At 41.6% G+C, this 22,956-nt stretch overlaps 1 protein-coding gene across 2 annotated transcripts in view; it reads left to right on the top strand.

Moving 5' to 3' along the window:
* Positions 1-10,331, top strand: part of LOC311091174 (FRAS1-related extracellular matrix protein 2-like) — an 82,796-nt gene extending 72,465 nt beyond the window's left edge. The window contains exons 17-24 of one of the 2 annotated variants that reach the window (XM_084126978.1): positions 1,425-1,617; positions 2,026-2,130; positions 2,595-2,722; positions 3,613-3,747; positions 6,198-6,324; positions 6,446-6,633; positions 8,864-9,010; positions 9,090-10,331. In XM_084126978.1, coding sequence (XP_083983104.1) covers positions 1,425-1,617; positions 2,026-2,130; positions 2,595-2,722; positions 3,613-3,747; positions 6,198-6,324; positions 6,446-6,633; positions 8,864-9,010; positions 9,090-9,581 — 1,515 coding nt within the window. In that variant the 3' untranslated portion in view covers positions 9,582-10,331. The remainder of the gene's footprint in view (positions 1-1,424; positions 1,618-2,025; positions 2,131-2,594; positions 2,723-3,612; positions 3,748-6,197; positions 6,325-6,445; positions 6,634-8,863; positions 9,011-9,089) is intronic. The other variant, XR_014608014.1, reaches the window with a different exon arrangement.
* Positions 10,332-22,956: the final 12,625 nt, after the last annotated feature.

Genomic DNA, 22,956 nt, shown 5'->3' with positions numbered 1-22,956 from the left:
ATTAAAGTGGACTAGTGTCATTAAACAGGGATGGACGGGTGTACAGGCCACATTCAAGTTCAGTGCAGTCGATCAGTGAAGTTATCCAAAACACTTTCTTAAAGAGTTAGCAGTTAGTGGACTATGCTGCAGGGCTTCACAGCTAAAGTACTAAAGTAAATGTGTGATTCTGACTGTTAATGTAATTTTAAGAGTTTAAGTTTTAGTTTTTTAAGTTTCAATTAATTTATAATTTCTTAAATCAGTCTATGGGGTAAACTGATGAGGCTTGCAGAGTTAACGTAAAGCAAAAGCAACAGCACCATCTGCTGGTGGCACATATGAAGAGTTCAGATGCAAAAGCCTCTAAGTGCCATCTGAAATTTTCTTCTAGAATGATAATTTTTATCAAGCTCGTATATTTAAGTTCAATCATTTAACTTAAATAGCAATGCAAATTACCTATTAATTGTCATTTAAGTTAAATTACTTAACTTAAATATACAAGCTTCAGAAAAAAAGGGCACTCATTAGAGGCTTTTGCATCTGAACTCTTCATATGTACATGCAGTTTTTCCAAAAGCTTTTTGCTTCTCTTAATATAGTTAAGATTTTAATTTGGCAACCAATGGATATGTGTAATAATCACGAGGTTAGAAGTCTAATTCTCATGTGCTAAATTATTTGAGACTGTCTACCCAGCAAACACAGAACGACCTTATAATGTCATGTTTTTGTTTTGTTTTTCAGGATTAAAAAATATGTAGGTTCTTTTTTGTAACCAAAAACATCTTTTAAGAAGGTTTCAGGGAGGTTTTTGTGACAACCTGTACAGAACCTATAAAGAACTCTCTAACAGTTATTTTTATAACCATAAATTGACCTTTCCAGAACATTGCAGGAAGTTTTTTTTTTGTTTGTTTTTTTTTTGACAACATAAACAAATCTTCCCATAATGTTGCGGGCAGGATTTTTTTGGTGACAACCTAAAGAGAACCTTTATGGATCTTTAACTAAAAGTGATTTTTATAATTATAAATCCAATTATAATTATAATTATAACCAAATCTAAACCTTCTCCAAACCTAAAGGGAACATTCTATTTACGTAAAGAAAGCATTCCTGACTAATTAACAGAGAACGTTAGTCATTCTGTTGCCTTTGACTTGCTCAGTTGGGGATATTTGGGGATATTTAATTTAATTAATCAATCAACAATACTATTGATCAGCATTACCAAACGTGGACGTTTTCCACTAGAAACAAACATTGATGTATTGTTTTAATTTAATACTGTGAAGCTGCTTTGATACAATCTGTATTGTGAAAAGCGCTATATAAATAAACTTGACTTGACTTGACTCATTCTGGGTAGGTTCGCAGGTAGGTTCCAAAAACTGTTATCTGGGTAGTTACTAGAGTATTGACCTTTCTGTCCTGTGTAGGTGCTGAACCTGGTGCAGTCTTATGTGACCCTGCGTGTGCCCCTGCACGTGTCATACGTGTTCCATTCACCCGTTGGCGCTGGTGGTTGGCAGCACTTTGACCTGCAGTCGGAGCTGCGTCTCACTTTTGTTTATGATACTGCCATCTTGTGGAGAGATGGCATTGGTAGTCCACCAGAGGCTGAATTACAAGGCAAGACAGCACAATTTTCTATTTGAATATATTTTAAAATGTAATGTATTCCTGTGATAAAAAGCTGAATTGTCAGCATCATTAATCCAGTCTTCAGTGTCACATGATCCTTCAGAAATCATTATATGCTGATTTGATGCTCAAGAAACATTTATTTGTGGTGAAAACGTTTGTGTTTTTAATGTTTTTTTTGTTGTTGTGGAAACTGTGATACTTTTTGTTTCGAGACTCTTTGATGAATAGAAAAACAGAAAAACAAACAGCTTTCTATTTGAAAAAGAATTTCTTTGTAACAATGTACAAGTTGTTATTGTCACTTAAAAAAAAAAAAAAAAAAATCTTACTGATCCAAACCTTTTGAACAGTAGTTTATATGGATTTTTTCATTGTGTGAAATTTATTTTTTAGGGGCCCTCTATCCTACAAGCATGCGCATAAACGAACAAGGTCGCTTGGTTGTCAACTTCCGTACAGAAGCACGTTTCCGGGGGCTCTTTGTTACTGCACATTCAGGTGTGTTATAACTTATTAAGCATATTATATATACAAAAGGTACCTGTAAAATGATTTCATCTGGTTCTAATAATTGTTTTTCCTTTGCTTTTTTTTTTTTGCCTCACAGCTTCATGAAAGCAATTATACAACTGGATGAAAAGAAACTGTATTTTGAACATAGAAAATGAAGCTTATTTCAGGAACCAGCTCTTGTTATAACTCTATTCTTATAACTGTAATTCAATTAAAATAATTTTAAAGTATCTTTGTAAATAACAGTTAATGCCAAATGTAATGTTTGAGTGTTTTCAAATTATTATAAATTAATATATATAAAAAATTTATTTGGGGGTGAATTAAGATACCTTTCTTGTGAAATTTGTTCATTTAATGGGTCAATTCATTGAAACTTGTAACGATGAGGCAGTGTCATGTGAACTTACTTGTGTTCAATCTGAATAATAACATTTCTGTTAACACAGCCTCCCTTATGACTTCCATGGTCATGTGTGCGGACCAGCCTGGGCTGACCTTTAACCTTAGCTTGGTGAGAAGTGAGCCAACATACAACCAGCCAATGCAGCAATGGACCTTCATCTCTGATTTTGCTGTAAGTCTTTAGGGTGTCTAATTTTTCTGCATTCAAATCAAAATCTGCTCTTGATACTATTTTAACGATCTAAGCGCATGGTCTAAAGCGCACGGCGCAAGTTCACTTTTGCTAGTTTAACGACGGGAAAAATGGTTGGTGCGTCAGGTGCATGGTCTAAAAGGTTTGTGTCTATTCTCTTGAGTAATGGGTATGTTTTGGGCTTCACGTGCAATAAACCAATCAGAGTCTCATCTCCCATTCCCTTTAAATGCCAGTTGCGCTTGCGCCATGGCAGATTCACTATATTTACACGAAGGAATATGATAGTGGAAAGACCAAACGGTTAAAGAGCGTGAGCAGACCATCTACGTACGGGACAAGCCGGATTCCACCAAATCTTTATGTACACAATAATAATCTTTTACATTGTAATCCTTTTATTTTTAATATTTGGCATGTTTGTGTGCTGCTGTGCGTCCCTGTGTGTTTAATAAGCAGAGTGTACGCGCGTTGTGGACCCGCCTATAAGCGCACATTACTAACGCGCTCTTTAAATAACAAAAATATATATATTGCGCCATTGACTTTAGACCAGATTTAAGTTGGTCAATGGCACAGTCTATTTCAGTTGCCTCAAAATAGCAATGTGCCATCAATGCACCTGAACACACCTCTTTTTCAGACCAGCACGCCCATGTGGGCGCAAATGCATTTTCTATTTAAACAACGTGGCGCAGTACGTGAAAATGATAACTGCGTCAGGCTGAAACTATCAAAAAACACTTGCATCGTGCCTGCCGCTGCATTGCACCGGGTGTATGATAAGGCCCATAATGTTCATGATTGTATTTGTCATTATTGGGTCCTTTACTGTCTTTCCTGATAAGTGCTGAAATACTTTCCTCCAGGTGAGGGATTACTCAGGAACTTACACAGTGAAACTGGTTCCCTGCACGGCTCCTCCCAGTGTCGAGTATAGCTTCCGTCCTGTGTGCCATCCCAGAGAGCCAATTACCTTTGATCTGGACATACGCTTCCAACAGGTCAGTACTGAATCACAAGCACTCATCAAAGGGTTCACGTCAGTGGCTGTATAGCCGAGCTCAGAGTTTTCCTTCTGTGTGTCTAGGGTACTTAAAGCTTGCAGGGACCACATCATACATACTGCAAAGCCTGCATTACAGTCTGACAGGTTTACAAAACAATCAATTCTGAAAAGCAGAACTTAGCACAGTCAAAACTGATTAATTGTTGATTCAAACCTCTTTCAGCAGCTGTCGGGGATGAGTATAGTGCAGTCTCGACGGTTTTAAAATTGCAGATGTCCTGGTCAAGCCAGTGTGCACATGACGATGGACAGGAGTTGTCCCATAATCGATTTCAATTAAGTCATTCAACTGTGCTCTCACCAGGGCCGGACTGGGACACAATTTCAGGCCGGGAAATCCTACACCCATCCAGGCCATCCTGTGCACCCAAATAAAATTTAGAAACACGGACAACCCTATTTTTTCCTAAATTACATTTATTGGTCTAAATCCTTAGGCTGGGGCCGTGAAAAATAATTAAAGGCTTTCTCTTAAACAGTACCCTCACTTCCCTTTTCCTTCTCTTCATTTTCCCTAATATCTCTCCATCTCTCCCTTCCACCAGGATCATCAGCCTCATACACTAAGTAAAGTGGAGTACTAGTGTTAAACTAAAACATGACCATCTATCTATCTATCTATCTATCTATCTATCTATCTATCTATCTATCTATCTATCTATCTATCTATCTATCTATCTATCTATATATATATATATATATATATATATATATATATATATATATACTGTATATATATATATACATATATTGTTTGCCCAGAATCTACATTTATTTTAGTAAAAAATCGAAGTATTATATTTATGACAAAATGTTGTTGGTTTTATCTTAAAATTACTTAAATATCCAACATTAAAAAAAAAAAAAATCTTATTTTGCTTCTACATGTCATCTCACTCCCTGGCTGAATCTGATGTGTGATCATTGCCCCACAGCTAGTGCTAGGTTGACTGTCTCCACCTTCATTTGATTAAAAAAAAAAGGAAAAAAAGTTTTAAACCTCACAAATGGGCAGACATAATTGTCTAAATTGTCTAAAAAATGTTATTGCATTATTTTTTGTTGATGTCTGCACTATCACTCCTGTCTCCCTGCTCCCAGTACCTACCATATAAATGTTAATATTTGTCTGCTAAATTACTAATGTAACTTTACACTAAATAATATTAATCTCCTTTATCATACAGTATTTTGAGTGACGATAGTAATAGGGGCGCTACCGCTTACATTTGCTAGCAGTTCAATACTAAGTTAACGAGGAAAATAATACAGTATTTACAGATGAAACTGACCTGCACTTGAAGCCCTGAACAGGTCATTCATTTTGCAACATTTTGCTGCTTGTTCTTGGAGTGCTTTCTTTTTCTTTGTCCTTTCCCTCTCTGCTCCCCCTGGCCGTTTTCTGTCCATCATCGGGTGCTGCTTGCATTTTCTGTTTAACCGTTTGGCTGAGGCTTAAAGTCGAATCGTAGCCTTGCCAGTCAAGACTAACAGATTCATGATTTTATTTTATAATAATAATTTTATTGAATGACGAATTCGAAAATGATCACTGGTAAAGGTAGTAATATAATTTTTCTTTTTTTTTAAACGGGCAGCAGGACAAATTAGTCGCCAGGCCACCGGGAATTCTCCCGGTGCTCCCGATGGCCAGTCCGGGCCTGGCTCTCACAGTTAGTTATGTTTATAAAGAGCCTTTGAGTCGTCTCCCACCACAAGTATAATCCACATTTTGAGAGTTGGGTTACTTTCCCAGGCTTTACTGTAGATACAACTTACTGTATATTTATGCCACTTTGGCATAGCGATCACTTGAATATCCAGCTACAAGTACCATGTGTTTAGTAACGTCATGATTTAGTTTTGTTTATTAACCAAGTAGACTATAACATTTAGAAGTTTGAAAACCACCGAGTTGACCCTAAACCAGCTCAAATTTTGTCCACCCGCACAATCAAATTCAAAACCGCCCAATCTGGCAACACTGCCAACAAGATAAAGTCATAAGAATCCCCATCTACTAAATTGGCTTTATCTCTCTCTCTCCTCTCCACCTATAGCTGGTGTGTGGTGAGCGCACTGGCGCTGTTGTACTGTGGAGGTGCACACTGGTGGTGGTTGAGGGGAGAACCCTGTTATGATTGTAAAGTGCTTTGGGTGTACAACAATACACAGTAAAAGTGCTATGTAAATGCCTCCATTCAATCATTCATTCATAAGTGAAACTTAAGTCATATTTGCAACTTATGTTACAGTAATTTTTCATAGTACATCAAACTCTATTTCAAAATCTAGTAAAATTCGAATTATATAATATATAATGATACTATAATTTTGTGTTAAATGAAGTTTAGTTAAAAGTAATGTGCATGTTATTCCCTTTAGGTGAGTGATCCAGTGCCAGCAGAGTTCAGTCTTAACACACAAATGCTCCTACTTTCAAAGAGGACTCTCTGGTTGTCAGACGGCTCCATGGGCTTTGGTCAGGAGAGTGATACTGCTTTCTCAGAGGGTAAAATGCTAAAAACAACATTTTATTCATATATGTGATTTGATCCTGTGACCAAAAGTAAAGATTATGAGAACTTAAGTATGACACCTCTCACTAATTCAGGGCTGTTGCATTTCTCTAGGAGATGTCATCTACGGCCGTGTAATGGTAGATCCTGTTCAGAATCTTGGAGACTCGTTCATCTGTAACATCGAGAAGGTGTTCCTTTGCACAGGGGCGGATGGATACATCCCAAAGTACAACCCTGACAACTTTGAGTATGGCTGCTTAGCTGATTCACCATCTCTTTTGTACCGATTCAAGATCATTGTAAGTATTGACACAAACTTTGCATAAATAGTTGGAATTTTTTATTTGAATATTGACTTTTAAAGTCTAAATAAATTGTAAAAAATATTCATTAATATAAATGAATATTTACTTTTTAGTAGGTTTTTGAGAAAAACTAAAACTAAAAAACACATGCAGTTGCATTAAAGAAATACATACAAACAGCTAATTGTAGTTACAATTAATCATATTTAGAAAACAGACATAGAATACAATTAAACATCATAAATGTTGGTTAACTCTTTCTTCGCCAGCTTTTTTAAAAACGTTGCCTGCCAGCACCTGCATTTTTTATAAACTATAATGGCGACCAGAACCATGCATTCTTTTTTTATCAACACTTGAATGTGGGCAAGTTTCATAAAAAAGCAACATTTTGAACAAAAAGCTGAGAAAATGTCAGTGTTGATGTTTTTGTCAAAGACTACGTCCAGATCGGCTTCAGAACGATGATCAAAACATAAGCCGTTTCTCAATATGCGTTTTTGTCTGTACTTGTGTTCTTGTGGACTTGTGAAACATCATCAGTCGCTGCCCAAGTACTGTTCCAATTCAAAGTTCACATCTAGCCAAGTCCAGTTCAAATCCCCGGATGTGTTCTTGATCCGCCCCTTTTGCCGAGGATGCATCGAGAGGTGACTTGTGCGAACTTGAGACAGCCAGGTATCCCAGAATGCATCTCACACCAACCAGCAAGCGTCAATAGCAGAGGAGAAACCCCGCGTAATTTAAAAATACTGCTGTAATTGTGTCACGAAATGTAGTTTTAAGAGTATTTCAGGCGAGAATGTAGTTGTTTAAAGATCAAATCTTTGGTTTATTTATAAAGATAGCGCCTATTTGAAAATTTGATCTGACGTTTTCGGAGTTGTGAGAACCAGGCAATCGGACGCTCTGCGCTCATGTACCCCGCCGAGAACAGCCTTTCCTCGGCTAGTGCTGCTGACTTGCCGCTGGCTCGGATGTCTCTAGTCTAGTGGTTTAACATGAGATATAAATCGTCTTGTGTATATCTAACGGGCGATTTATTTATTTATTTATTTTATTTGTCTCATTAATCTATAATTTGTTCCCTGGCAAAACGTTAAGCTGAGGGCAAAGTGAAGTTTCATAGCTTTATTTAGTCTATTTAACTTTAACATTGTAGCCTAGAGAGCTGACTTTTGTTTGACTGAATCGTTTGCTTTATTATTGTATAGCTTCTTATACCTTTTAGGCTACTTATACTTTTATAATGGCTATTATTGATCATTAAAACTGACATTTAACAAAAATAGGTTATGTCATTTTATTTGATATATTTAAAACATATAAAATATTTTATTATAGTCTACATTCTCTTCACTACATGTGTAATAAAATAAAATGACACAACCCTGTCTCTTTTTGCTAAATGTTAGTTTTAATGATCAATATTATAATTTTTTTTATTCATCATTCATCAAGAGTCAGGGTTGTGCTTTATATTTCGTGTTGTTATAAATATGCAGTGAAGATAATCAATTGCGTTGCCTGAACCACATTTGTGTGGCCATTATGTTTAAGATTTTTTTTAAATGAAAATGAAAAGAGGCAGAGTGGTGGTTTATAACATATTTTGTTTTATTTGTAGCCTAGATATACATAAAGAGATAACCGGAGTAGCCAGAGCGAGCTGAGTGACGCTATCAAGTACGCCGCTGTTCCATTTCAGAATTATCAGACTTGCGTCCTCCCGTCCTAGGGAGTTCGTTCTCCTGAGTCGAACTTGTCAAGTCCGAACTACCAAGGACTCAAGTCCGAACTTTGCGTACTTGGTATTGAGAAACGGCAATAGATTGAGTCCATCAACACCTATACCTTCAAGTCCTATACCTTTTCCTGGGTCGACATTTCATTCGGTAATATTAGGCGGATTTGATTTTTATGCTGTTTAACGTTTGCGTTAGGCTCCTTTTCCCAATGCTTCTTCGCTTGTTTTGGGATCCGGAGCTTCTGTATTCTTATAGAAGATGCGTAATTGCGCCCCCTACCGTATAACACTGAAAACATGGATTGCCAGAAAATTGCCAATGGTGGGGAAAGAGTTAATAGTTTTAGTTTTAATTAACTATACCACTGTTCAGGATTGATAATTGTTATTGATAGCATGGAGAACAACATTGGCTTTTCGTTGATGTTAGGATCATTTGACAGTATAACATACGTTTGAACTTATTCTGCTTTACAGGACAAAGCTCAGCCAGAGACTCAGGCGAGAACATTTGGTAGCATTAGTTTCAATGCTTTCCTCGCTGTAGATGATCCTCAAGCGCTGGTGCTGGTAAGGCAGCCAGGCTCTGATGGCTTTAGGATGGATTCCACAGCTTTGTTTCAGGTGAGATGCACACAACAGCCGGCACATTAAGAAACGTTGCGATCATGTTCTGATGCTAACACTGTAACACTCCTCCCAGGTGACGGCAGGCAGGGAGTGGTACATTCACACCATCTACACCGTCCGGTCCAGAGACAACGCAAACCGGGGCATTGGGAAAAGGAGCCTTGACTATCATTCTGTGACACACAGCCATTCAATTTCCAAAAGGTCAGCCAGCAGCATTCCAGATTTGGCTCAGGATATTGGTGCAGAAAATAATCGTGGCACAAACATCTTGCATATAACGCTGGACCGCAGCACTCAAAAACAACCCAACCTTCACAAGGAATCCCAAGCGGAGAGTGTCGTTCCCAGAGAACTGAATCACAGGGACTCTAGTGATGACCGGCTTGTCTTAATCATAGGAATCTTGGTAGGTCTTCTCTTCACCATCCTCCTTGTCGTTCTCGTCGTTCTGGTGGTGCGATCTAGGCGGGAGAAGAACGTCACAGAGCCCCCCAAAAGCTCCAACAGCACAGAGCCCATGATGACGCAAGTCCTTGATAGCAACAACAGTTCAGAGGTTTGATTTCCCAACAGTGGACCCCCCTATTCAAATCACTTTTTGTTTGCAAGTGCCTCTTTTTGTTTATTTGCTTGGGCACGCAAAGACACATAGTGACTCGGAGTGGTTGCTCTCTACCTCTCCTCGGGATTTTGACAGTCCGAAAGTGTACTTGAATTTCAGAAGCACTTCTGTTGTCACTGCTTTAATAATTGTTTGAAGTCTGAATCTTTTGCCGAGAGAGTCTTGTATACTACTGCTACTGTTACTACTGCTTGATGGCATTGATATTCATCCAAATTAAACTTTTACTTTTATATCCAAAGGTGCTAGATGAACGAACGGTATTGATATTGTATAAATACAGGTGGTTTTAAGTCACTGATCATTTTTATTGGCTTGTTATTATTATATGGATGAATGAATTGTACTATATACTGGATGGGTGATCCATCCATGACATCATTTTTTTATTACATTTATGTGTGTTGTTTTCCCACTGCTATTTCTACTTTGCAAAATAAATATACTGTAGTACAATAACTTTAGTAACATCAAACGCTTTCAAACTAACTTTTGCTATTATCAAGAACGAGATTGTTTTATTTTTGGCAAAACAACAGTACATTAGTAGTCTATTCCTTTTCTGTATTTTACGTATTTATGGTCAATAAGTTTGCATGGTTTTATTTTTATTTTGTATCTACACTTACTGTGTAAAAATGTATCATAGTGTATTATAAGTCAGATAAAATGTTGGGGGAAATGATCAAATGATTTTGCCTTGTTGCATTTCTTTGACGTTACACAATAGACCTCATTCACAGCAGCGCCATCTTTTAACGGGAAGGAAAGCGAGGCTGTGAGGGATAGACATACATCTCTTCAATGGGTTGTACTGATATTTAATGTTTTTGGATTGTTCTCTAAACATATTTTTCCCCCAAAAAAATTCAGTAGACAACAAACTCCAGACAACATGAGGTGTGGAAAATTATAAGTGATCTAGGAGCTTTTTTTTTTTTTTTTTTTTTTACAGTGGATGCCATTGGAAACATGGTAAGCCTCACTTTCATACCTGTCATGGAGCCGCTCTGAATAGGGTCTATTATCCGCTACTCTGGTGACCACCTGGTTATTGCTCTGTTGCAGGACAGTACTGTAGATGTGATTTTGAGTGAATGTGGGACATGTGTGTGAGAGAAAAGTTCACTGCTATTTTACCATACAAATATACTGATATTTTTTACATTAGTTGTAAAGCCTATTTGCCATCACTTTGGATAATAAAGTTGTAAATCACCAAATAAACTTGACTGGCACTTAATTTGCCCAGGTTCGAGTGATACGATGTAATTTAGTCTATGGGACCTATTCAGTCTATACTAGTTCTAAATATAATGAACTGAATAAAAGGCTAGTAGGTAAAAATAGATTTTTATTCTAAAATAAATTCCCTTAAGTAGTGGCAAGTTTATTTTCCTTTATTAGATTATGTAATCATTAAATGCATTTACTGAATTCAGTGCATCTTGTTTATAATTATTATTCCCGGGAGAGAAATTTTGGCCAGCTCCTGCGCCTAGCTATTTGCCCCCCCTAAATTTAAACTAAATTTTCACAGGTCACAAATTTGGTCCGCACTTCACGAAACTGGACGTACATGATCCTTGGACCAAGCCTCACAAAACGCAATAACATGACATCACATAGACAAGGCGGGGAGCCTGAACTAATGTGGGAATTTGTGGGTCTTACGCAATACTGCCCATATGATAGCCGGCAGCGCACTGCGCTCGCGGCCTCAGAGTCCTAATCAGACAACTGATTCGACTATACCGACAATAGCTTAGCCTGCAAGGCGGGAACCTCTAGGTTATAAAACCTAATAAATGTAGACGGCGAGGCCCAGCCTGCCGCCATACATATGTCTTGCAAGGAAATCCCGCTAGACCAAGCCCACTAAGAGGCGACACCTCTCGTGGAGTGCGCTCTGACACCAAATGGGCATTGTAAGCCCTTGGTAGTGTATGCCAGCGCTATGGCGTCGACTATCCATCTGGATAGGCTCTGTTTCGAAACAGCCATTCCCTTGGAACGTCCACTGAACGAGACAAATAGCTGCTCAGTCTGTCTGAAGACAGAAGAGCGAGACATGTAAGCTCTTAGAGCCCTAACAGGGCAAAGAAAACTTGTGTCCCCTTCCTCGCCCGACACCGGCAGGGCAGACAGGGAAATAACCTGAGCCCGAAATGGTGTGTTGAGGGATTTTGGAACGTAACCGTGCCTAGGTTTGAGTATGACTCTTGAGTCGCTTGGCCCAAACTCTAAGCACGCCGCGCTCACCGAGAGCGCGTGCAGGTCACCTACGCGCTTCACTGAAGCGAGAGCCAACAAAAACACTGTTTGAAGGACAGATGTTTGAGGCTAACCGTTTGGATAGGCTCGAAAGGGGCACCTTTCATGGCCTCCAAAACCGTAGAGTGGTCCCACATAGGGACTAAAGGAGGTCTGGGAGGATTCAGCCTCCTAGCTCCCCTGAGGAAGCGGATGACTAAATCGTTCCTTCCTATTGACTGACCGAGCGTTGTTTCAGAGAACGCTGCGATAGCCGCCACATAGACTTTGAGCGTGTAGGGGGCTCTGCCCTTATCCAACAGCTCCTGTAGGAAGGAGAGAACCTCTGTCACCTCACAATCGAGGGGTGAACGACCCCGAGCTGTGCACCAGCTGGAGAATACCGACCACTTCGAGGCATAAAGCCGTCTAGTTGACGGAGCTCTAGCCTGAGTGATAGTATTTAGCACTCCCACTGAGAGGTCAGCGGGTACCCGTTGAGTGCCCACACGTGGAGGGACCACAATTCCGGGTGAGGATGCCAAATCGAACCCCTGGCCTGAGAGAGGAGGTCCCTCCTCAATGGCACTGGCCATGGGGCAGTGTCTGCTAACTGCATCAGAACTGGGAACCATGGTTGGTTCTTCCAGAGCGGTGCTACAAGCAGCACTGAGCATTTTGTTTCCCTGATCCGTTCTATCACCTGAGGCAGGAGAGAGACGGGGGAAAAAGGCGTAGAGCGGACAGCGCGGCCACGTTCGGGACAGCGCGCTCTCGCTCTTGGAAAAGAACGCGGGGCAGTAAGCGTTTTCGTGAGACGCGAACAGGTCCACCTCCGCTCTGCCGAATCTCTCCCACAACAGCTGGACTGTTTGCGGGTGTAGAGACCATTCGCACGTAGGAATGTTGTTCCTGGACGGTCTGTCTGGTCCCAAATTCTGGAGCCCAGGCACGTGCACTGCTCTCAGCGAGCGCAAGTTGCGCTGAGCCCATATCAGGAGGCGTTCCGCCAACCTGTATAGGTTTCGGGATCTGAGACCGCCCTGGCGATTTATATAGGACACCACAGACATGTTGTCCGAGCGGACTAAGACGTGTTGGTCCTTGATTTGGGGACGAAAACGCGTCAGCGCGTTGTCCACTGCCAACATTTCAGGCAGTTGATATGTTGGAGCTTCTCCCGTTCTGACCACAGGCCGAAGAACAAACTGCCCTCGAGCAGCGCTCCCCATCCCGAGGTAGAGGCATCTGTCGACACCACCATAACTCTCGAGGAAGTCCCCAGGCTTACACCTGATTGGTACCAGTCGCTCGCTTTCCAAGGTTTCAGAGCTGCAACACAGCTCTGATTGACCTTGAGACGCAGCTGACCGGATGCCCACGCTCTGCGCGGTACTCACGCTTTCAACCAGAACTGCAGAGGGCGCATGCGGAGCAGGCCCAACTGAAGAACCGATGATGCTGAGGCCATGAGACCTAGCATCCTCTTTTTGAAAATTCCTGAGCGGGACGGTCGCGCCGCAGCGGAAAGAGCTCGCTGCGCGCTGAATGTCTAGCACACGCTGTGGTGATAGCCGCGCTATCATAGACTGCGAGTCCAGAACTGTGCCCAGAAACGAAATCGTTTGACTGGGGTTCAGAGAACTCTTCGTCCAATTGAATCTGAGACCAAGATTCTCGAGGTGATCGAGTAAGATGGTCCTGTGCTCCACGAGCTCTGATCGTGATTGAGCTAGAATCAGCCAGTCGTCCAAATAGTTCAGCACTCGCATGCCTCGGAGTTTGAGAGGTGCGAGCGCTGTGTCCATGCACTTCGTAAATGTACGAGGTGCTAGGGACAAGCCGAACGGCAGGACTGTATACTGGTATGTCTGGCCCTCGAAGGCGAATCTCAAGTATCGCCTGTGACGTGACGCTATTTGTATTTGAAAATACGCATCCTTCAGATCTATCAACATAAACCAGTCTCCTCGGCGAATATGCGCAAGAATTTTTCTGGTCGTGAGCATTTTGAAACCGCGTTCCACTAATGCCTTGTTCAGCTGTCTTAGATCCAGTATGGGTCTGAGACCCCCGTCTTTTTTGGGAACCAGGAAGTATCTGCTGTACAGCCCCCCTTCGCTTTGAGCCTGAGATAAAGGCTCTATAGCCCCTTTTCTCAGCAGTTTTGATATTTCGGCTCGAAGTAGGTGTGCTACTTCTGAATTCACCGTAGTTTCGACGCGCGCTGTGAAGCGGCGAGGACTTTGGCAAAACTGTAGCGAGTAGCCTCTCTTTATAATGTCTAGCACCCATTCCGAAACCCCTGGAAGCGCTGCCCATGCATCTGCATGGTTGGCTAAGGGTTGGATGCGAAGCGCGCTCTGTTCGCTGGGCGACAGAAGCACTTCGGCGTGCTGTAACATAGGCGTCATGCCTGTGACATTCGAGGCGGGGAGCGCGCTGATCACAGCGGGCAGAATGCTCGCTCTCGACCCCACTACGGTGCTTAACCGAGTGAGGGAGGGCTGAGCGAGTCCCGCAGGACTCATAATGTCTGTGAGTAAGTGTGGGCGCAGAGGAGCGGGCACACCTACTGCTTTGGACGCGCTGTCTGCCTGAGCAAAGCAAGCGCGCACTGGTTTCGTTTTACAGAAACCATGACATGTGCAGAACATAGTGTTTGTGGGCACTGGGCCGTGGGCACGTTTACTATGTTGAATGCGCGATCGACCTGAGTCGATTTTATGAGCGCGGGCCCTGTGTGAAGGGCTGTGCTTGTGCGTAGGGATGGCACTGGACAGTGGGCATCTGCTCTACACCTGAAGCACCATCGGCCGTGGCCGGGATTTTTTTTATTTTTTTTTGAAGCGCGCTCTGCTCGTTTGGCGGCAGAGGCGCTTTGGTGCGCTGTAATCATAGGCGTTATGCCTGTGACATTTGTGGGGGAAGCGCGCTGATCACAGCGGACAGAATGCCCGCGCTCGACCCCGCTGCGGTGTTTAACCGAGCGAGGGAGGGCTGGGCAAGTCCCGTGGGACATATAATGTCCGTGAGTGAATGTGGGCGCGGAAGGGCGGGCACATTTACTGCAGTGAGCGCACTGTCTGCCTGAGCAGAGTGAATGCACACAGGTTTCGTCTTTACAGAAACCATGAGACATGCAGAACATAGTGTTTGTGGGCACTAGGCAGTGGGCACGTTTACTATGTTGTGAGCGCGATCGACCTGAGTCGAATTTATGAGCGCGGGCCCTGTGTGAAGGGCTGTGCTTGTGTGTAGGGATGGGCACTAGGCAGTGGGCATCTACTCTACACATACAGCATCATCGGCCGTGGCCGGGACACCAGACGATACATCCCATGGGATTTTTCTGGGTAGCCGTAAAAGGCTTTTGTGTGCAGGCAAGCGAGCAGCTGTGCACTGCAGAATACACTGGAACAGTCACATTTCTTGGAACTGAACGAGCAGCTAGTCGAGCGCGGGTTGTACCACGTGCTCGTGGGCTGCAAAAGCACACCTGCAGCTGCCTCTCAGGGAACTGACAGAGTGATTTGCATTTGGCGGCATAAATATTTTCTGCCGGTAGACCCGGGATTCGAACACGGGTCTCCCGCACGAAAGCCTAAGAATCTACCACTGGGCCACAGTGAAGATACATAGACATTCAGTTAGCGGAGGCCAGTACGGCCAAAGGCGGGACTAAGAACACTCTTTTCTCCTTTCACCGGTGAATGACGCAGGGTAGCTTTTCTTGTAACGTAAAGAAAAACTAACCCCGACCGTCCGCTTCCAGGAGGAGCAGCCTCGGAGAAGGATGCCAGGTGAGTCCTCAGAGTCACCATAGGCAATTGGCTCGGAGTGAGGGCGGTCGCCGTCAGCGAGCGCGAGAGCTGCGAGATCCTCTAGGAAAGGGGGGCATCTTGAAAAAGACGCCCGGCTCTTTTAGTGTAAAATGGTACATACATAAAACACAGTATAGAGAAGGATATAGGCGCCGGATAGCGCAGCAGGTACGGCGGTGAAGGCGGCGTTGGCCAGCAGCTTCTGGAGTGGCTCGTCCCGCTGAAGGTGCTTTCTCAGACGGCGCGCTGTGCTTCTCTCGTGATCCAACGATGCGTGAGCTTCGCTGAAGAGATGAAAAATCAGTGAATCAGCCTTTTCGAGCTTCCTTTATAGGGCTAAGCCACGCCCGTTTCGGCGGGAAGTGGCGAGGAAGCGCCCTCATTTAGACTAGACGGATTTTAGAAAAATGGCCTTCTATAAGAAGTGAGGAGCATTTATGGGTACAAGTCGGGAACCGACCTACCTCACATATTTCAAGGGTGCTGAGTCCAAAAAAACTGGTTCCCAAGCGAAATTTTGAGTTTTTTACCTTCTAATTTGCATATCAAAATGGCCGCCAAATTGCCTATCTTGCTCAGTCGTTGGACCATTTTCCCCTAGTTTTTTTGTAAGTAGGCAATCAAGATGAGGAAATTAAGTTTCTAGATCGATAGTCAAGGGTACGAGCAAAGATATAATGGAGGCTCATTGCCTTTTTTATGTATATATATATGCAAAATACCAACTTTTAAGGTGAAATGAAGCATTATTTGTGTAATTTTTTTAAGGCCGACATACATATTCAATCAATATCACTCTTAAATGTTCCCAGTGTATATATGATATGTGATGTATTCCATATTACATAATAACTAAGAAAAACACCATTGCAAGTTTTTTTTATGCAAATTAAGGCGAGACACTACAGGTGAATAGGGTAAAAATTTTAACTAGCAGATATCACCATGAAACTATCACAGTTGATTACCTACATTAAGATGAGAAACAAAATGTATTACAAGTTTTCTGTAATTTAATGTTTAAATATGCAAATTAGGCAATATCTAATCAAATATGCACTAATTTGCATAGATTTAAAACAACGAAATCTGAGTATTGGATAAAGCCAGGTTAAAAATTATTTTTTCATTGTGTTCACATATTAGATGGGAAAAAAATTACAGAGGGATTTATGGATATCTACTTTTGTTATCCTGTAAATCAGAAAATACTGTCAATAGCCTTAAAAAAAAATGATTTTCGCCATGTTTTTTGGAATAAAATGTTATATAAATCAGGCTAGGAATAATATATTTACAAATCCCTCTGTAAATGTCTTCATAATATAACATAATATAACTATAACTAGGTACAAGTACAAAAGTTTGGTGTATAGGTGCTACTGAAGTGGAGCGTCATCCATGTGGTTTCCTTAGTCTGCTTCCGAAGCCTTCACCGGCCCCAAGCAGGAGGACGGCACCGCCCGTTCCTCGAGGGAGCTGTCTCCCTGCTCAAGGCAAAGCAGCTTGACAGCAGGGAAGTCCATGATGAACCAAAAAAAAATTAAACAAAAAGACAAACAAGACGGAAAACAAAAATACCAAAGAATCGACGACGAAAGTTAGGCTTTAATGCTCCAACAGAGTAATCCAAAGAGGTACATCCAAACACAACTACACATAGACGAGACCCAACACGAAACACAAACTGATCTGAACTTAAGTAGTTAGAGGATAATGAGACATGAACACCTGAACACAACACTCACCTGAACTGAGTAATGAATCAAATTAACAACCATGAAGACAAGCTAACCAAGGTGAAAACACAACAGAGTCCATGTGGAGAAAAATAAAAATAAACAAAACCAGATAACCCTGAAAGGAATACAGCTTTCATGTATTATGTGCTCTATTTATTGCTTTTTATGGCAAATTTATAAGTAAAAAATAATAAAATTATATCATTGTGTTAATTCTTTTTTGTAGTTTTTGTATTATTATTCTATTAAAATTAATGAACTATCTATTAAATATGACATGAATATGAGAACAAGTGAACAAGTTATTTATTTTCATTATACCATATAAAGTTATATAAAGTTATTATCGTCATTATTTTTTAAGGTGTAAAATAGTTATTTCTACTCTCTGGCACACACAAATTCCGTCATCTTAAGCCGCTCACTCAATTTCATTTCTCTTTACTCCATAAAGTACATGTGCCATTCACTATAATGAACAAGTGAACTTGTGACCGATTTCAGATGCATCTCAGACGAAACTGCAAAGTAAATGACAAATTATGACCCACAGACAAAACTTCATAATAAAAGTCAGACAAAAACAATAGCTGAAAACCAAAAAGAGCAGAATTAGACTGTGGACTGACTAGACGTTAAAATTTAAGATATTTTTATGGGCTGGCTCCACTCTCATGGAACCAATGAATACTGCTATTTGATAGAAGACTATAGTGGGCCACACATGGTTGCTGCTACTACATACAATGTGGGAGAAAGGGTTTGAGGTTAGAGAAAATATTTTTTGACACATTGTCCCAAATATCCAAGGCCTCTGAGAGGGGGGCGTAAAACGTCTCGGTTACATATGTAACCCTCGTTCCCTGAGTAGGGAACGGAGACGTTACATCATGACGACGAATGGGGTTTCGCTTAGAAAGCCTCTCATCTTCGAGAAATAAAACGAGCCAATGGCAAAGAAATGCCATGGGTCTGCGTAATTTGCATTGCGTAACTCCGCCTTACCTCATGGGTATATAAGGAAGTATGCTGGCAACATGCAGAAATGTTTCTTCGCCGCGGAGCGGCAACGTACACTTTCAGGGTGGAGGGAGACTGCCTTCGGTCCAACCCTTCTTGCAGGAAGGAAAGCACGACACTGATCGGGCATTTTCTGGGGTCTTCTCTGCGAGAAGAGCACCAGGTGACGAAGAGGTTCCACTTCAACGCGTAGGCATGTCTCGTGGACGATGCTCTAGCGGAAGTGATGGTAGCCACTACCGCTGGTGGTTGGGTACTCAAACCTGCCTCATCCCGTCCAGGAGCCACACGTGGAGGTTCCAAAGATCGGGATGAGGGTACCATAGGGTGCACCGTCCCTGAGAAAGCAGGTCGTTCCTCAGAGGGATTGGCCAGGGAGGTGCTGTCGCGAGGAGGACTAGTTTGGAGAACCAGGTCCGGTTGTGTCAATGAGGGGCAACCAAAATGACCTTCTTCCTGTCCTCCCTGAGCTTGCACTGGGGGAAATGCATACTTGCAAAGGCCCCGCGGCCAGCTGTGCACCAGTGTGTCCGTGCCGAGCGTGCCCTCGGTCAGGGAGTAAAACAGATCGCAATGGGACGAGTTGTGGGAGGCAAACAGGTCTACCTGTGCGTCCCCGAACTGATCCTAAATCAGCTGAACTGTCTTTGGATGGAGTCTCCATTCTCCAGGGAGAGGCTGAAGCCATGAAAGCACGTGAGCATCTTGAACCGAAGCCTGTGAAGGGATCGGTTCAAGACGTGCAGGTCCAGGATTGGCCGTAACCCACCGGTTTTCTTCGGTACAATGAAGTAAGGGCTGTAGAACCCGGACTTCATTTCGGCTGGAGGGACAATCTCGACTGTACCTTTTGCCAGTAAGGTAGCGACCTTCGTACGCATGACAGGGGCATTGCCACCCACCATAGTGTAACGGACTCCCCGGAGGCGGGGAGGAGATCGTGCGAACTGAATCGCATAGCCGAGCCTGGTGGTTCTCTCAACCCAGCGGGACAGGTTGGGAAGCTCTAGCCAGGCTCCCAAGAACTGAACCAGCGGGGTCATGGGAACCACAGACGTACCCTCGGTAGGGCAGCGAAGTGGAATGAACGGTCCGGACGTGGGCGGCGTAGCGACCCGGTGTGGGGGCACGGTCATTGCCACATCCTGACAGAGGAGGCCAGGGAAGGACCAGTGTTCCACGGGGGGCCTGCTCTGACAGAGGTCTGGCGACAGAGGGGGACAAGAGTGGCGAGGCAGAGCGTCGCACACTGCCATCCATGGCCTCTTGGGGCTCGGAGGAAGGGGCATCAGTTCTTAGAAAAAAGATTCTCCCCCGGCCCTCCACCGGGGGAAGGAGTGGTCCTGCTACCAGCTCCTGAGAAGAACTGAGCCCTAACTCCAAGCTGCCCATCTCAGGAGTGCTGCTTAGCCTGGCGTTTTGGCCAGCTAAGGGGCGGAGACGGGCGGTGCCGTCCTCCTGCTTGGGGCCGGTGAAGGCTTCGGAAGCAGACTAAGGAAACCACATGGATGACGCTCCACTTCAGTAGCACCTATACACCAAACTTTCCAGTCTTGTACCTAGTTATATTATGAAGACATTTACAGAGGGATTTGTAAATATATGAATCCAAGCCTGATTTATATAACATTTTATTCCAAAAAACATGGCGAAAATTATTTTTTTAAGGCTATTGACAGTATTTTCTGATTTACAGGATAACAAAAGTAGATATCCATAAATCCCTCTGTAATTTTTTCCCATCTAATATGTGAACACAATGAAAAAAATAATTTTTAACCTGGCTTCATCCAATACTCAGATTTCGTTGTTTTAAATATATGCAAATTAGTGCACATTTGATTAGATATTGCCTAATTTGCATATTTAAACATTAAATTGCAGAAAACTTGTAATACATTTTTTTTCTCATCTTAATGTAGGTAATCAACTGTGAAAGTTTCATGGTGATATCTGCTAGTTAAAAATGTTACCCTATTCACCTGTAGTGTCTCGCCTTAATTTGCATAAAAAATGAAATCTCAGACAACTTGCAATGGTGTTTTTCTTAGTTATTATGTAATATGGAATACATCACATATCATATATACACTGGGAACATTTAAGAGTGATATTGATTGAATATGTATGTCGGCCTTAAAAAATGACACAAATAATGCTTAATTTCACCTTAAAAGTTGGTATTTTGCATAAATATATACATAAAAAAGGTAATGAGCCTCCATTATATCTTTGCTCTGACCCTTGACTATCGATCTAGAAACTTAATTTCCTCATCTTGATTGCCTACTTACAAAAAAACTAGGGGAAAATGGTCCAACGACTGAGCAAGATAGGCAATTTGGCGGCCATTTTGATATGCAAATTAGAAGGTCAAAAACTCAAAATTTTGCTTGGGAAACAGTTTTTTTGGATTCAGCACCCTTGAAATATGTAAAGTAGGCCGGTTCCCGACTTGTACCCATAAATGCTCCTCACTTTCACTTTTTGGGTACATCCCATCTAGACTAATTGGCCTGACGTCACCGCAGGCCTCGCTCGATAGGCTTATGCAGTTGCCGCAGAGCAGCCAATGAGCGAGCGAGCCGTCTCGCCCATGGCTGTGTGCTGCTGCAATGCGCTTTACATTATTTCAAAAATTAAAGGATAATTTTTTGCTTCAGTATTTCGTGAAAAAGAGTTTTTCCCCTAGCGTTTTCAACGCAGTACGAGAGACCTCTCGTAAGAGAACTACTTCTTTTTCAAAATATAATGCATAGTGTAGGCCTACGTTTATTAGTCACATTCTTTCACTTGAGTAAACTTAGAATGAACTATCGCTACTTATATATATATATAAATTAGCAAAACTTGGCCACTAAATATTTAATATTCAATTATTTTAATGATCACAATTAAAGTTTTAATTTTATTAAATTGAACAAGCGCAAAATTTAGCATTCAATCAAATATTCTAAAAGATGTATTATTAATAATAATGTATTTTAACATAATATCTCGTTATTTCGACATAATATGTGTGCGTGCAACAAGCAAGATGTGCATTTGTAAATCCGGTGACACGCGTGCATTGATTTTTTATTAATAAACTGTTTTCTTACAGTGTCGACTCGGCTGCAAAGATGAAGTTGACGATCGCCATATTCGTAGTGAACGCGCCTATAGAGAGAAATGCACATAATGGATTACATAATCAGAGAGTAGCCTTTTTCTTTTCGTTTTGAATTATTTCGTTTAAAGACATTTCGAGCTTTGTGTATTTGATGTATTTCTCATGTCTGTGTGAGGCATACACTGAGTTTCGTTAAGTTAGGACGAGATGCACTCCTTCAGTTCACGTGCAATGCAAGTGACCGCGCGAGCGCCTCCATGATTATATTGTCTGTTTGTTATATTTACTTCTTATTAATTAGCCCTAAATCCAGGCAATTGTTTGATGGAAAAATGATTAAAATTAAGATACAATTTACAAAACGAAATTCACTTTAAAGAAAGGCTTTAAACAGTTGACATTTTCACAAATTCCAGTGTCCTTCCACACCTCCATCCCCAGGAAGAAACAAGCCCTTGAGCCCACTGTATCCTTGTGCAAAACGTACACATACATAGGATTTGTGGAATTCTATGTATAAGAATGGATGTAGGCTACTGTTTGAAGATTGACAGGGAGAGGACAAGCATAGCCTACTATTAGGACTGTACTTACAGGTTACAAGCGCCACACTGTTTTTTTCCATTAAAAGGTTTGAGTAGCCTACAATCGGTAAAAAAAAGTTAGGAACAACACAGCACAACACAGCCAAAAGTGGGTATTGAGGATTAACTCCTGCATATTGTACATTTTAAACACAAGGGTTATTTCAAATAATATCTAAAGTGTACAGCACATTCACAATTAATTTTCTGTGCGAGAATCACAGTTCATTTTCTTCCTCCAAGCAGAGAAATGTACACTTAACTTATAAAAAACAACAACTTGACTACTACCATCCACAGAGTAAATGTAATCCCTTGCTGTCTGGTTTAGATTTCGTTCGTGTGAACATCCATACGCAGCACAAAAGTCCGGCATCATTCATGAATTCGAAGTATAGGCGGAGAAAGCAGCGTTACCTAGCTACTTCCTATGACAAGACCCCTGTTCCAAGATGGCGGCGGTTTTGACGCATGCTTTGAACCCCAAGGCGACTTCTAGTGTTTATATCTATGATCACCAGTAAGAACGGACATAACTAACGTGTGTGTAAGTATTCATACATTTCGCCATTGTTAAATGACAGTATTTTTAACGGTTATTGTTGTGAATATTACATATACTATATTTGATGATTATAATTTACCTCAGTGAATGCAGCCAGCTTAGCTAGTTTGTGAAGTAAAGTGATTTTATTTTAGGTAGTTGTAAAATAGTGCAATATAATTGTAAATATATAATATAATAATAAAAATTTAAATATGAATGTAGTCCTATATTTA

Source organism: Abramis brama (assembly GCF_963993115.1).
Source record: "Abramis brama genome assembly, chromosome: 10".
Lineage (NCBI taxonomy): Eukaryota > Metazoa > Chordata > Actinopteri > Cypriniformes > Leuciscidae > Abramis > Abramis brama.
Note: the sequence above shows the minus strand (reverse complement) of the source record. Positions and strands in the feature narration are given on the sequence as shown.